At 43.0% G+C, this 12703-nt stretch overlaps 1 protein-coding gene across 1 annotated transcript; it reads right to left on the bottom strand.

Annotated features, from left to right (window-relative positions):
* Nucleotides 1-1007: 1007 nt before the first annotated feature.
* On the bottom strand, nucleotides 1008-4283 carry dexi (Dexi homolog (mouse)). The gene is made up of 2 exons (XM_056605539.1): nucleotides 3276-4283; nucleotides 1008-3061 (listed from the first exon to the last, which is right to left on the bottom strand). The coding sequence occupies exon 1, from the start codon at nucleotides 3613-3615 to the stop codon at nucleotides 3343-3345; it is 273 nt and encodes a 90-aa protein (XP_056461514.1). The 5' UTR covers nucleotides 3616-4283; the 3' UTR covers nucleotides 1008-3061; nucleotides 3276-3342.
* Between the last annotated feature and the right edge of the window lie 8420 nt (nucleotides 4284-12703).

Below are 12703 nucleotides of genomic sequence, written 5' to 3'. Positions count from 1 at the left end.
ATGCATAGGTCATTATGTGAATATGTATATGAACTGCATGTATGTGTGAGTGTGTTAGGTCGGTTGCTATAAAACCTACCTGAGTTTGACTTTAGTGTTCGAATTCAAACATTGCTTCCTCGTCTCAACACTGCAGTGTGATAATATAAATACTAAAATGCAATGGTGAGAAATACAGCCAGGGAAATTTCTTAAGGCCCGGTTATATACGGTACAAAGAGCTTGTAAACATAGTGCTTTTAAATACCACAGAGAAGATCACAGTGATCTTACTTTGGTAAGAAGTTAACAGACACTAGTTAACTACGCCTTTCGCTATTTATTCGTTTTTTGTTTTATATTAACCAGCAGCAGCAAACAAGTTTTAATATCTGTGAAACACACTATCATTGAAACAAATAGAAATGGTCAGAACAATTTAATAGCAGCAGTAATTATTAGAATAATACTAAGAGTAATAGTGTGATGTGCAAAGGATTAGGGACAGGCTGCAGGCAGAACATGTTGTGAGCGGTAGATAATAATGACCTTGTTTTATTAAAAGATAGCTGCACCAGTAATAGGAAGCAAGCCAAGCAGACACTTGTAGATAAATCCAACGAGTGTAAACACATGCAGTGACAGCCAACATATAAAATGATATACAGCCAAGAGAAAAGGCTTAAGGTACAGGGATATATGGTATTGATAGCTTGTCAACAGTGTGCAGTAGAATTAATGAAGATAAGATCATCTGAATGGGGGGAAAAAAAGAGATAGACACCATCTCGGCTCCAGATGAGAAGCATGCATTGTAACATGCTTTAGATTGAACTTGGTGACCTTTCAAGATCATGTTCAAAACATAATTAGAAGTGAATAGATTGGTGCACAGACCTCGAAGATCGCTTAATATTTTGGATGAAGACCCTGTCAAAATATACATCCTCATTTGACATACATTGAACTACCTCAAATACGTATTAAAGGACTTGTAGTTACCATATCTAACTATGAAAAACGCGAAAGTAGTTGGCTTCATACAAAGACTACAGCATACAGTTGACCATTTTTGTAGTTGAACTATAGATGACCACATTTGATAGATCACCAATGTTGAAGCTCTGGCTATGAAGTTCTATGCACATTGGTAGTTTCACTGACTGTGTTGAATCTTTTAAATTGGTTTTGTCTGTTACAGTACCGTAAGCTGTCTTACGGTACTGTCTAATTGCAGGCAAAACTGTGGTACGATGTATTTTTTGTATAAAGTGTTGTAGAAATTTGTTGTGTACTTTGCTGTATTTTGACACTTGAATAAATGCAATAAATTATTTTTTACCCATGAGGTTGCCAATATAATTGATTTCAAATTAGTTTTTACAACATCACCTATGCTCTTCGATGTAATGAATGTGTTGTAACCGTCAGTCTTTAAATTAAGCATGGCCACTGGGAATGCATTGATATCAACAACGAGGACAGACAGAAGTGTGCAGCCTTTGCAACCAGTTGCGAATGAAGTACACGTTTGAAAATAAAACTTTATTGATATTCAGATGCATCATTGTTGACATGGGGGGTGAATGAGTGGTTATGCTGTAGAAGTATCATTAGTGTGTACAGGGGGCTGAGGGTGACATGACGTCGATGTGATTCACAATAGCAAACCGGCAAGTGTCATCAAAAGGGTAAAGGCAGGATATGGCAGCAAGTATAAAGTCATGTGGGTATGACTTAAATTTGAATGATAAGGCAGGTTTTTGTGAAAACACGTCAAACCATCAGAATATTTAGATCGTCTAAGATATGGTCCTTCCTAAAAGTGGGCTAGTCATTTTGACTTCCGGCCTCTTGAATTGCATGTGCCATACCACTGCTGCCCTACCCGATTGGCGCCCGCCTAGCAGCCTCATCTTTATAGGTTCCCTGTTGAGCAGCTAAACTTGATCACAGTTGAGTTTTCTTTTGAGTATTGCTCGAAAATAAGTCCTTACCACCGGCTAGTGCTTGCACAACAGGGTCTTGCTTGGTTCCACTTTGATTCCCAACAACAATGAAAATCTGGATGAAATGTTACATGCATGTGCAAAATGGCAAGAACAGAGGATTATTTTGAAAATTTAAAAAATAACTTCTGGTGATAGTTGACTGACTGAGACTTTTACATAAACTCGTCGTTTGCTTAAGGCTTTGGGTTCCAAGCCATGTTTAACCTGAATTGTAACATTGTCTATTCCCCAACTGCCTGGATGCAGATTATATTGCTGTCAAATTGCCCAGTAATAAAGAGATTTGGCTTGACTTGATAAAGGGGACGGGACCAAAGTGCATATGATACTTAGGATGAAACAAACAAACTTGTAATATATTAACAAAAACATGCAAAAGAATGTGATTCAACGACGTCTTATCCACACAAAACCACAGGACAATGTGGGAAGGCACAACCCACATTGAATCGATTTAGTGTAGAATACGTCTAAAAATCACTGTTTAAACGAAACCAAAACAATAAATTGAACATTCAAGAAAAAGATTTTCCACTTAAATCCCCACTGAAATCTGTCTGGCACTTAACAATTATTATGAAACTGATGTAAAATCCGTTGCTGTGACTTCTATTTTCCAGAAACCCCCTTCAGAAGCTATAAATAGCACAACACAAGACAACATGAATGAAAACATATGTTTTGGGTATCCATTGGCACATTTCAAACCATTCCCTTTCACATATCCCGTAACATCTGATGCGTGTACCTTGCTATCAAATAAGGTCCAAACTGGCCACTGCAGCTCACAGGTCCCAGGTCAGAGAGGGAGCCTGCTGTGTTGGGCCACACTGTAACATATTGAATATAGAACTTTGCTAATCCCCCGCATTTGCTTTAGTTTACAAAACTAGGGCTTCTCCACGTTGAGTCTATATAATCTCCCTGGTTAGTAAGCAGTTGGGTCATACGCAGTGGTTTCGGTCGGTCACTGCTGGTCGCCAGCACACAGCAAAGTCCTCAGTCTTAACTCAGTGTCCGTCATCTGGTGGGTGATTCTTTACCCAACCCATGCGTCCAGGGGAGACAACCTGCATGGACCAAAGCAAACGACTGTTAGGATGATATCATTAAAACAACTTCCTCATTAAATGACATACATTATGCAAACCACAGAACTTGTTGCAGGCCAGAGATGAAGAACCTATTTTGTGATTCATATTTCCTAATTCCAAGCCATCTCCCAACATAATAGACTGCACTTATGCGTGTAAATATGTCATGAGAAACACTAGTGAAGTTTACCTTTTCAATCACATTGTTCCCGTCTCTGATTCTGGCGTGTTCCGTCCCATAACCAGCCCTCCCCAATTCACTCCAGGTAACCATGATCGAACACGTCCAGTTCTGTGTCCGTGTCGTAGGGCACAGAGGCGGGATCGGATAGCACCCCTAGATCCACCAGCGCCTGGTCCATGTCCTCGGGCAGAAAAACTATGCCGACGTTCAGCACGATGTACTCCATCAGGAAGGCATAGTAGAGGATCAGGACGTTCACAAAAAACAGGCCCAGATAAAACATATATGGAAGTTCCTCGAACAGCGATTCCACCGCATCCAGACGAGCGTAGATTTGTTGGGTCATAGAAAATATAGAAATCCACGACCTGGATGCATGCGTTTTCGTGCAGAATCGACAGGGTTTAGGTATCCATTTCAGTCTAGAATAAACCCAGCCTCCCGTCTCCTAAGAAGTTTTGCCTAATGGGCCTGATCCAAAATGCACTGCTTGTATCTGTAACGTTACGTACCACGTCCACACGAACAGGTTAAGAAGTGTTGTAGCATGAAATACCCGACTATCATCGCTATTAATATTCAACGGTTATGGTACCAGTTCGCTGCGGTCTTGGTGTTGATTTCGTGTCTTGGGGTTGCAGAATTCGCAGCTTTCCAGGTTGCTGGGTCTAAACACAATGCCGAGAAACGTTAGGAAGAAGTACGGATAATTCGTCAAAGTATTCCGAGTCAGACCCCACATAAACTCGCACCTGTGCGATTATTTTAGACGATGTGTGAACAACCGAACGACGTTCAGGACGGCCTGTATTTTTTGCGAAGTGCATCAAAACATTGCCCCCCCCCCACGAGTCAGGTCTCGTTGCAGGCTGTAGGACATGGACATCCAACGTCCAAGTGCTGTCACGTGACGACAAGATGGCGGACGCGGTGAGAGTCCTTAGCTGTGTCCCTATTCCTCTACGAATAGTAAAATCTCCTATCCTTCACTTAACCTTTGTGGAAAACGTCATCGGGTCAAGGAGAGATGAAAATGTGCTTCCTTTCAAACATAGGAAAAGACAGCGCTGTTTAAAATGAATTCGACTCCACTTTTCCTAACCGACGTCATTGCGCGACGGGGAGTATTGCGGACCTCTAGCGTTTCTATGGTGGAACTACAGTTTTCCGAAGTTGGTCTACAACAGGGGTACTCAAAGTTTTGACAGCTGACTGAGGGCCAATTTAGGAACCCAAAATTTGACTGAGGGCCGCCAAAGGATAAAAAATGTAGGCGGGTAACGCCGTCAGCATCCCAGTGGTGAAAAAAAACATTGCACCGTGGACCTCTGGGAGCGAGGTCATTGTTACGGTTGTGTTAATATTGGAATTCATAGCACATCTGCTTCAGAATAACTATACCCTTCAGTATGAAGATTCTCCAACAAAGTGGAGCACCACCACTTCCTGAGATGTGTTATGTCATGCTGTGGAAGATAACAGTATATCAGTCAGAATTAACTTCCAAAGACTGCAATGAGAGTAGACTGTTTGTACTCGACTACATCATAATTTTGCATTAACTTTAGCCATTTCATTTTCGTATATATTCCTTTATATATATTTGTATGTATCTAGTATACTATTGGAAATTTGAAATAAGTTGCATGTAATTATAACTAATATTTAAAGTGTCTGCTATCGTGGATAAATACGTTTAAGGCTTAAGGCAGTGGCGTCCCTATGCTGTTTTATTCGGGGATAAAGCCTTGGATGTTATTTAATTAGCCCCGAATATGATCTTTGGGAAAAAAATAATATAATAAAAATAGAAATATTCATAAACATTTATAAGAAGCCAAGTCTAGATAGAAATAGTCCTTCTGGCAAGAGAATAAACAACAACCTGTTTACCACCTCAAGTGTATTAACCTATCCCATCCCCAGTCAGATCGAAACGAAAAAATCTCTATTAAGTTAATCTTTGGTGTGTGTCTATTTGGTGTGTTTATCTTTATGGTGTGTATCTATATGGTGTGTATCTATGGTGTGTGCGTATCTATATGGTGTATACCTATGGTGTGTGCGTGTATATATATATATGGTTTGTATCTGTCGTTTGTGTGTGCATATGGTTTGTATCTATATGTTGTGTGTATCAATATTGTGTGTGAATCTATATGTGTGTATCTGTGGTGTGTGCATATGGCGTGAATCTATATGGTGTATTGTGTGTGTCTGTATGGTGTTTGTCTGTATGGTGTGTGTGTGTGTGTGTGTGTGTGTGTGTGTGTGTGTGTGTGTGTGTGTGTGTGTGTGTGTGTGTGTGTGTGTGTGTGTGTGTGTGTGTGTGTGTGTTAACGTGTGTGGTGGTAGGCGATGACTCCAGTTTAACCAGTGAGTTTCTCTGGTCTCTTTGATGAAAGCTTCCTTCTCACACACACACACACACACACACTCGCGCACACAGTAAGGTGAATTGAATGAAGACTTTTTTCGTTTTGAAGTTTGAATCTAAATCAGTCAAATCAGACTCATCCCTTTAATTAAAATGAGGGAGGTCATTTAAGATCAAACACAGAGCTGAAATAGCCTCACACTGTTACCAAGACGTCCACAGGGTGCCGAACCTGCCAGGTGTTTTTCTTAATTAGTTAATTGGTTGCATCTGGTGCGTTTCACTTAAAAGAGAACCAGACACTACATTTGTTTGTGTACTGTTTGGAGGTCTGTTGTGACTTATTTAACATCTCTTCCAGTTTCACAGGTTAAAGACTTTTTGAAGTAAAGAGGAGCATCTCATCTGAACCTGATGTGAGTAGACGTGACTTGTATGTTGAATATAAATCACTGATAATTTGTGAAGGAAATCGGGGATTGTGGTGGTTTACCTCTCGTTTGAAATTTGGACCATGAGTAAACTGTTCCTTCCTTCAAAGGTCTATCATGGATATTTAACTGCAGTTCTGTGAGTATCCCAACTTAACCATGAAGCATAACTGCAAACTGTAAGTCATTAATTTCTCATTACTCTTGGGCACATTGATGTATTTTGACTTCCTGGTGAGTTAACCTGTTAAGGATGTTTTATTGGTTCATGGGTTACTTAGGTGTTTGGTTTATGTTGGTTTTAATGATTTGTTAAAATGGTTACAGGCTCAAAGTTATTGTTGTAAGATGGAGTAATGGGTTTGGTTCTGATATTTTTAGTCTTCTTTCATTCTACTCTCCTGAGCTCTGCATCTTCATCACATGAGTGTTGCTCTACTGTGAGGGTGTGGTCTGAGTGAGCAGAGGTGCATACTGGGATACAGAGCTGTCTCGAGTCTACAGGTCTGTAGACACGCCCCCTCAGGGGAAACCGAGTGTTTGAGAAACTGTCGTGTCGTCAGTTACATGGACTGGAATGTTCTTAAAGATGGAGACAGGGATTCAGAAGGAGAAACACCAGGGGGAGATGAGGGGGCTCCTCCTCTCAACGACTAAAACACAACGTCAGTCTGACGCAGAGAACCATGGAACACATTCAACAGTCCCCTCCAGGCATCGTGACTCCTCAGGAACAGTTTCATTTCCAAGAAGGTCTTATTTGGGGCCATCCCCATATGGATCCTGCTCCTCAAGAGCCACCCCCCTCCACTGTGTCGTCTTCTGAACAGATGACCTCCTTCCTGTCCTCAGGCTCACTAAAGCTGCACTGTTTGCATCTGTGAAGGCCCCTCAATCAGGAAACCACTGGACTTCAAAGACATGACTTCAGAGATGTTGAATCAACCTGGGACACATTCTGGAGACGCCAAGCATAATCCATCACCAATGTGGGACGCCACTGAAGAATGTTGTACATAATTTACGTCTCTGGAGACATTGGTTGTTCTGTTCTGGGTGCCCTGGCAGGAGAGCTGGGGGGGGGGGGGGGGGGGGGGGGGGGGGGGGGGGGGGGGGGGGGGGGGGGGGGGGGGGGGGGGGGGGGGGGGTTGTGTTTGGGTTTGGGTTTGACATGAGATGGAAGATTTTTGAGCATCTCTAGGGTTCTACTGTGAGTGTGTGTGTGTATGTGTGTGTCTCTCTCACTCACACCTGGTATGGGGTTCTACGTGCCTGTCCTGGGTCCTATGTGTGTGTCCGGCTTGCTTTAACAGTGATAATGTTCATACGGGGGTCTGTAGGATTGGCTTGGGATATTGGAATGGTCAAATAAATCATACCTGATGGTCGGCCACACGTTTACTTAAGGGCCTCCAGTAGACATGAAGAGCCTTGAGCGATGCTCCGGAGCGAGATCCAACACACTGGGCAGGAAGGAGTGTCCAACTCAAGTGTAAAAGGATGCAAGCGGCGTGTTCAGATCAGTGACTTCAAACTAGGACTACACCAATCAGGATCAATGGAGGATGGACACCTAAAGGCATTCCACAAGGAGAGTCTGACGTTGGAAAGGGACCTCAATGGATGTTCAAGATGACCTTCAGACCTGTAATGAGACGGCTCTTCCTACCTGGCTGGATTGATGGAGAGCCCTGTGGATCTTGTCTTGCTCTCAGTTGCACGTCTTCTCAGGCTGAACTGTAATTGTTTCGGACAGGACTAGCTGAACGATTGGTTCCCTTAAATCAGAACCAATCCGGGAACCCCAGCTAGTGCGCTCTTCGAGCTGAAGTTGAGGCGGTAAGGAAACCTTCACTAGGGCTTCAAGGTGTAAAGAGGAGAATGTTTCAAAGTGTTCCACGGTACTCTGATGAAGACCGTTGTTGTGTTCCACTGGCTGCGAGGGAGAACCCACACATCTTCCTCTTGGCCTTTCTCCTCTGAGAATCCTGGCGCCATCTTGAAGGATATTCCAGCTCATGTAACTGATGTCACGACAGATTCTCAAACACTTGGTTTCTCCTGAGGGGCGCGTCTATGGAACTGAAGACTTCAGACAGCACTGTATCCCAGCATGCACCTCTGCTCACTAAGACCACACCCCCATGAGTAGGATGCAACACTCTAGTGATGGAGATGTAGAGTTTTATAAGTAACAAGGGAGCAGACTAAGGTGATTAGAACACTATGTAATGTGAAGTCTGTAAATCTTTAAGCCATGAAGATGGTTGGATAGTTCAGGAATTGGGCTTCTTTTTATTATGGGCAGTGTTGGCTGGCATGATTTGCTGTTGGTGATGAGGCGGTCAGGGTGACGTTGCAGGGCTATAGTCAGCTCTCTGTGAGCTCAACGTTTAGATTTGCTCTGTATGGTTTGTACCCTGAATAATCTAGATAATTGTAAAATGTAGACACGGTTTTGTATTGAATGATTCCTGGATTTTAGGTTTAAGGTTGTTGTGGGACGTACATGGTAGTTTGGTTCTTCGTATGGTTTTGAGTGATATAACTTGTACACACTGGGTGCATAATAATGTAAAGGTACACTGAATTGTATTAATGACCAACAGCAACAAACAGATCTCCTCAAGGTAAGTCTGTTGGCTGTGTTTTAATGAAGACCATCGCTTGACTTCAGGATCTTCCTCCGTTCAGCTCAAGGTGAGGTGCTGGTTCTGTTTTTTCTTTGGTTGGTTCCGGCCGGAATGTTCGTATTCCAGTCGGACGGTTTGTGCTTCCCGCCGTGGAAGGTTCTGAGTGCGGTCACTTGATTAATAATGGTTAGCATAGAACGTTGTAGTCGGTTTCCATTGGGAATTGTTGCCCCCTATCTTAAACAACTAAAGTTTGATATTAAATACATACTGAGGCGTACGTCGTACAATATGTTGATAATTTCCGATGGTTGCGCCGTACTTTTAACCACGACGACGTTGCGGGACTCTCACTGCGTACAAAACAGCGTTCTACTTGCGGGCCCATTTTTGACATCGGCAGGCTGAAAATCATTTCAAGGTGGAAGATAATTTGACATTTCTTCAACGGAACCCAGCACCTGAATATGGCTGAGTATATTTTATTTAATATCGATACTGCTTAGTGTTCTTTGTTACTTCAGCTTTTGTACGTTCTAAATATCTGCTGTCATTAATTGCCACAGAAGTTAAACCCTACCCAATGGAATGACGTTAAACAACGACTTTGGTGCAGTGTTACCAACTGGATAATATCAAAGCTCAAAATAATGGCCGTCATTCCCACATGTTACAGTAGAAGATACTCTAGAACTGTACAAGGTTAAAAAGGTAACATGTAGTTTGTCCCAAGGTGTCTGCCTCCTCACCCAGAGCCAGACCTCCACCTCCTCACCCAGAGCCAGACCTCCACCTCCTCACCCAGAGCCTGACCTCCACCTCCTCACCCAGAGCCAGACCTCCACCTCCTGTCAGAAGTCCTCCAGAACAGGTCAGTGCTCTGGTGTGTGAGTAGAGTCTTCTCAGGTCAGTTTCAATGCATGGCCTGAACCACTTCTTTAAACTTGTGGACTGCTCTGTCTTCATTCCCAAAAACAGGATGCTCATGTCTGGTCTCAAGTCTTTTCTGGCCTTGAGTTATAAAATAATAGTTCAATTAATTGTAACTCGGTTTCGGATGAGTCAAATAAGTTTATAGTTGGGCAAATGCTGATATAATCCTGCTGCTGTAGCTGAAAGGCGAGGCTGAGAGTCTGGGGACCGGAGGCTTGTGGTGCCAGGATGGACCGGAGACTGAGGCTGGAGACCAGGGGCCTGCAGCACCGGACCAGAGGGTAACCATCACCAAGCTCATCTGAAACACTTAAATCCACGGTAGTTTAGGTCTGGTTTTGATCATCTTATGACTTTAAATCTGTGCCAAGCTGTGAGTTAATTCATACGGGGGTTAACCAACTACCGCTGTGTTTTCTTACTAGAACGTGTTTCTGGAGCGGAGGCGAGCTGGTAGGGGAGCCGTGAATCTGGAGGATGACATCACTCTACCAACAAGGATTGTAAGTTTGTATTAACCAAACAAACTGGAAATAAAGGGCTTAAAAATAAGACAAACTACATGTTTGTTACCAGACTTTAGGGCCAGACTCGCCCTGTTTGTTCCAGACCACGACTCGGGCTGAGGAGAGCTGATAGAGGAGCCAAGACTCTGGAGGACGACATCACTCCACCAACCAGGATCCTTGTAAGTTTGCTGTCCTGGGTCCTTAAAATAAACAGAGTAGACTTGTTGCACGCAGGATTAGTTTGTCCAGTACAAGTTACGGCATACTATTGTGGTTGTTTACCAGACAAACTACTGCTGCTACTTTGTTGCGCGCCATTAGAGCCCAACTACTCCTGTGTTTGTGACCTTACATTAGAGACAAACTACTACTGTGTTTGTTACCTGATATTAGAGCAAACTACTCCTGTGTTTGTTACCTTGCATTAGAGCCCAACTACTCCTGTGTTTGTTACCTTACATTGGAGACAAATTACGTTTGTAACCAGACCAGGAATCTGGAGGACTGATGGAGAAGCCATACATCTGGAAGGCAAATCCTGAGGACCACCAGGACTCTACCATCAAGGATTCCTCATAAATGTGCAGTATCTGGACATAGTGGACTAGGTAGGGGGTTGGGGGTTCAACTCTCAAACCAATGGTGCCGGGTTCAAGTCCTCAGAATAGTGATGCGTCCTTGAGCAAGGCGCCCTAAAGCCTGCCTGCTCCTTAATGACTTATCTTTGGTTCAGATAATGTTGCATCTTTTGAATATTGAACCTAATCCATGTCCTTGTTTGGTCCGGGCAGACACACCTGAGCTGAACCTCACCTGATCCTGTTTGGTCGGGGGTAGACACACCTGAGCTAAACCCGCCCTGATCCTGACATCCTGCTGGTCCCGTCTCCTCAGTTCATCTGAGCCTCGTCCTCCAGAAGACCTGCTGAGCTCAGCAGTCTGAGGCTGATGGATCAATGACCTCCAGTGGGAGTGTTCTTCTTGACCCCACATGTAACCGTGTGCTTCCACACGCCTTTCCCTCACGTCTGTCACTAACCTCACTACTTCACTACTCTCTACTGCTTCCTCTTTTCTTCCTTCTCTGTGGTTCGAACCTTTACACGGAAGGCGCGTCTTCCTGCCCTCAGAGGGTTTAGCGTTAGGGTTGAGTGTCAGGGTTTAGAGTCAGGGACAGAGCTGGTCAGGGAGGACTGCTTTTACAAAAACCTCTTCACTTGCTTTCGGAATGGTGGTGACATTTTGAAAAGATTCATTTGGGAAAATGTTTTCCTCTGCTTTCCTTTACAAAATTGTATCAAACTTATGTCAAGTGTTTTTGTTTATATATTAAAATCCCACATTCACTTCTACATGTTTGTAACGGTTCATTTAATTGTCCTTTAACTTGGTTAATGTCAAGCTAAACTCCCGCAATACATTTAATATACATGATTATTATTCTGCAATGTTCACATAATCCATTTTGTAAAAATATGAAACCTCCATATTACTACTAAATTCAGGCCTATTAATGTATTTAACAATGTACATACTGCCCCGCAGGCCATTCTCTGCTACTACGACACGTTCAATCCACCAACCCGTCTCACATCAATGTACTATAGCTACGTTGGTTCAAACGGAAAATGTAGTTTGGTGTGAGACTGTTGTCCAGCAGAGGGAGCTGTTATACACCTTAATTATACAGAAATGTCTGTATTTACATTTTAAAATGTTCATGGGCTGGTCTAGTTTGTCTGCAAATAACTCTGCCTCCAGCAACAGGATTGGTTGAAACATATGAAGTGAAGGAAATAAAAGCCCAGTTCACCAGATCTGAGGTCAGCTGCGGTCAGATTTTGGATCATGAATGTATTGAGCTCGGAGGAGCTCAATACATTGAGGAGGAGCACGGCAGGACGCGTGTTTACCTGGTCGATTAGTCCCTGAACGCAGACCCTGAACCCAGACATCCCAAAATATTTATAATTATTTATAGCCTAGTCTAGATAGTCCTTCTGGCAAGAGAATAAACAGTTTAAAAACATAACCTTTTTACCACCTCAAGTGAATTAACCTATCCTATCCCCAGTCAGATGTGTGTGTAAAGTCTGTCTCACTTGTATTAATTTTACTCTGAAATAACTGGAATGGAACTTTAGGCATTATGAAAATATGTTCATGCAAAATAAAGCATCATTTTGGCATTTTCATTCAACACATAACCGGTGTTTTCAGAAATCTCCACTTTGGCCGGAGTTTTTAGAAATTATAGTTTTCTGTGATAAAAACGGCGTTCCCTTCGTGTAAACGGGGCATGAGTGGAGAGAGAGGAGAGGGATCACAGGTGAAGGTGGTTGGGTTAATTAGGGGAGATCAGGGTGGCAGGCAGGTGAATGGGAAAACCAGGGGCGGACCATGACAGACCCTAATTGACCATTACTGAAACGACTTTGAAATAACGAAATGGTAAACCATTGGTCATCTGTGTTTTGAAACAATCCTCCCCATACCCTACCTCTAAATATAGCCTACCAAACATTAGGTTGTGATGCCCTTGACTGCCATA

The sequence above is a fragment of the Gadus chalcogrammus genome, chromosome 2, assembly GCF_026213295.1.
Source record: "Gadus chalcogrammus isolate NIFS_2021 chromosome 2, NIFS_Gcha_1.0, whole genome shotgun sequence".
NCBI lineage: Eukaryota > Metazoa > Chordata > Actinopteri > Gadiformes > Gadidae > Gadus > Gadus chalcogrammus.
This window is presented reverse-complemented; position numbering and strand designations above follow the sequence as displayed.

Coding starts and splice junctions, on each gene's coding strand:
- dexi (XM_056605539.1), bottom strand. CDS start 3,615: ATGACCCAACAAATCTACGCTCGTCTGGATGCGGTGGAATCGCTGTTC.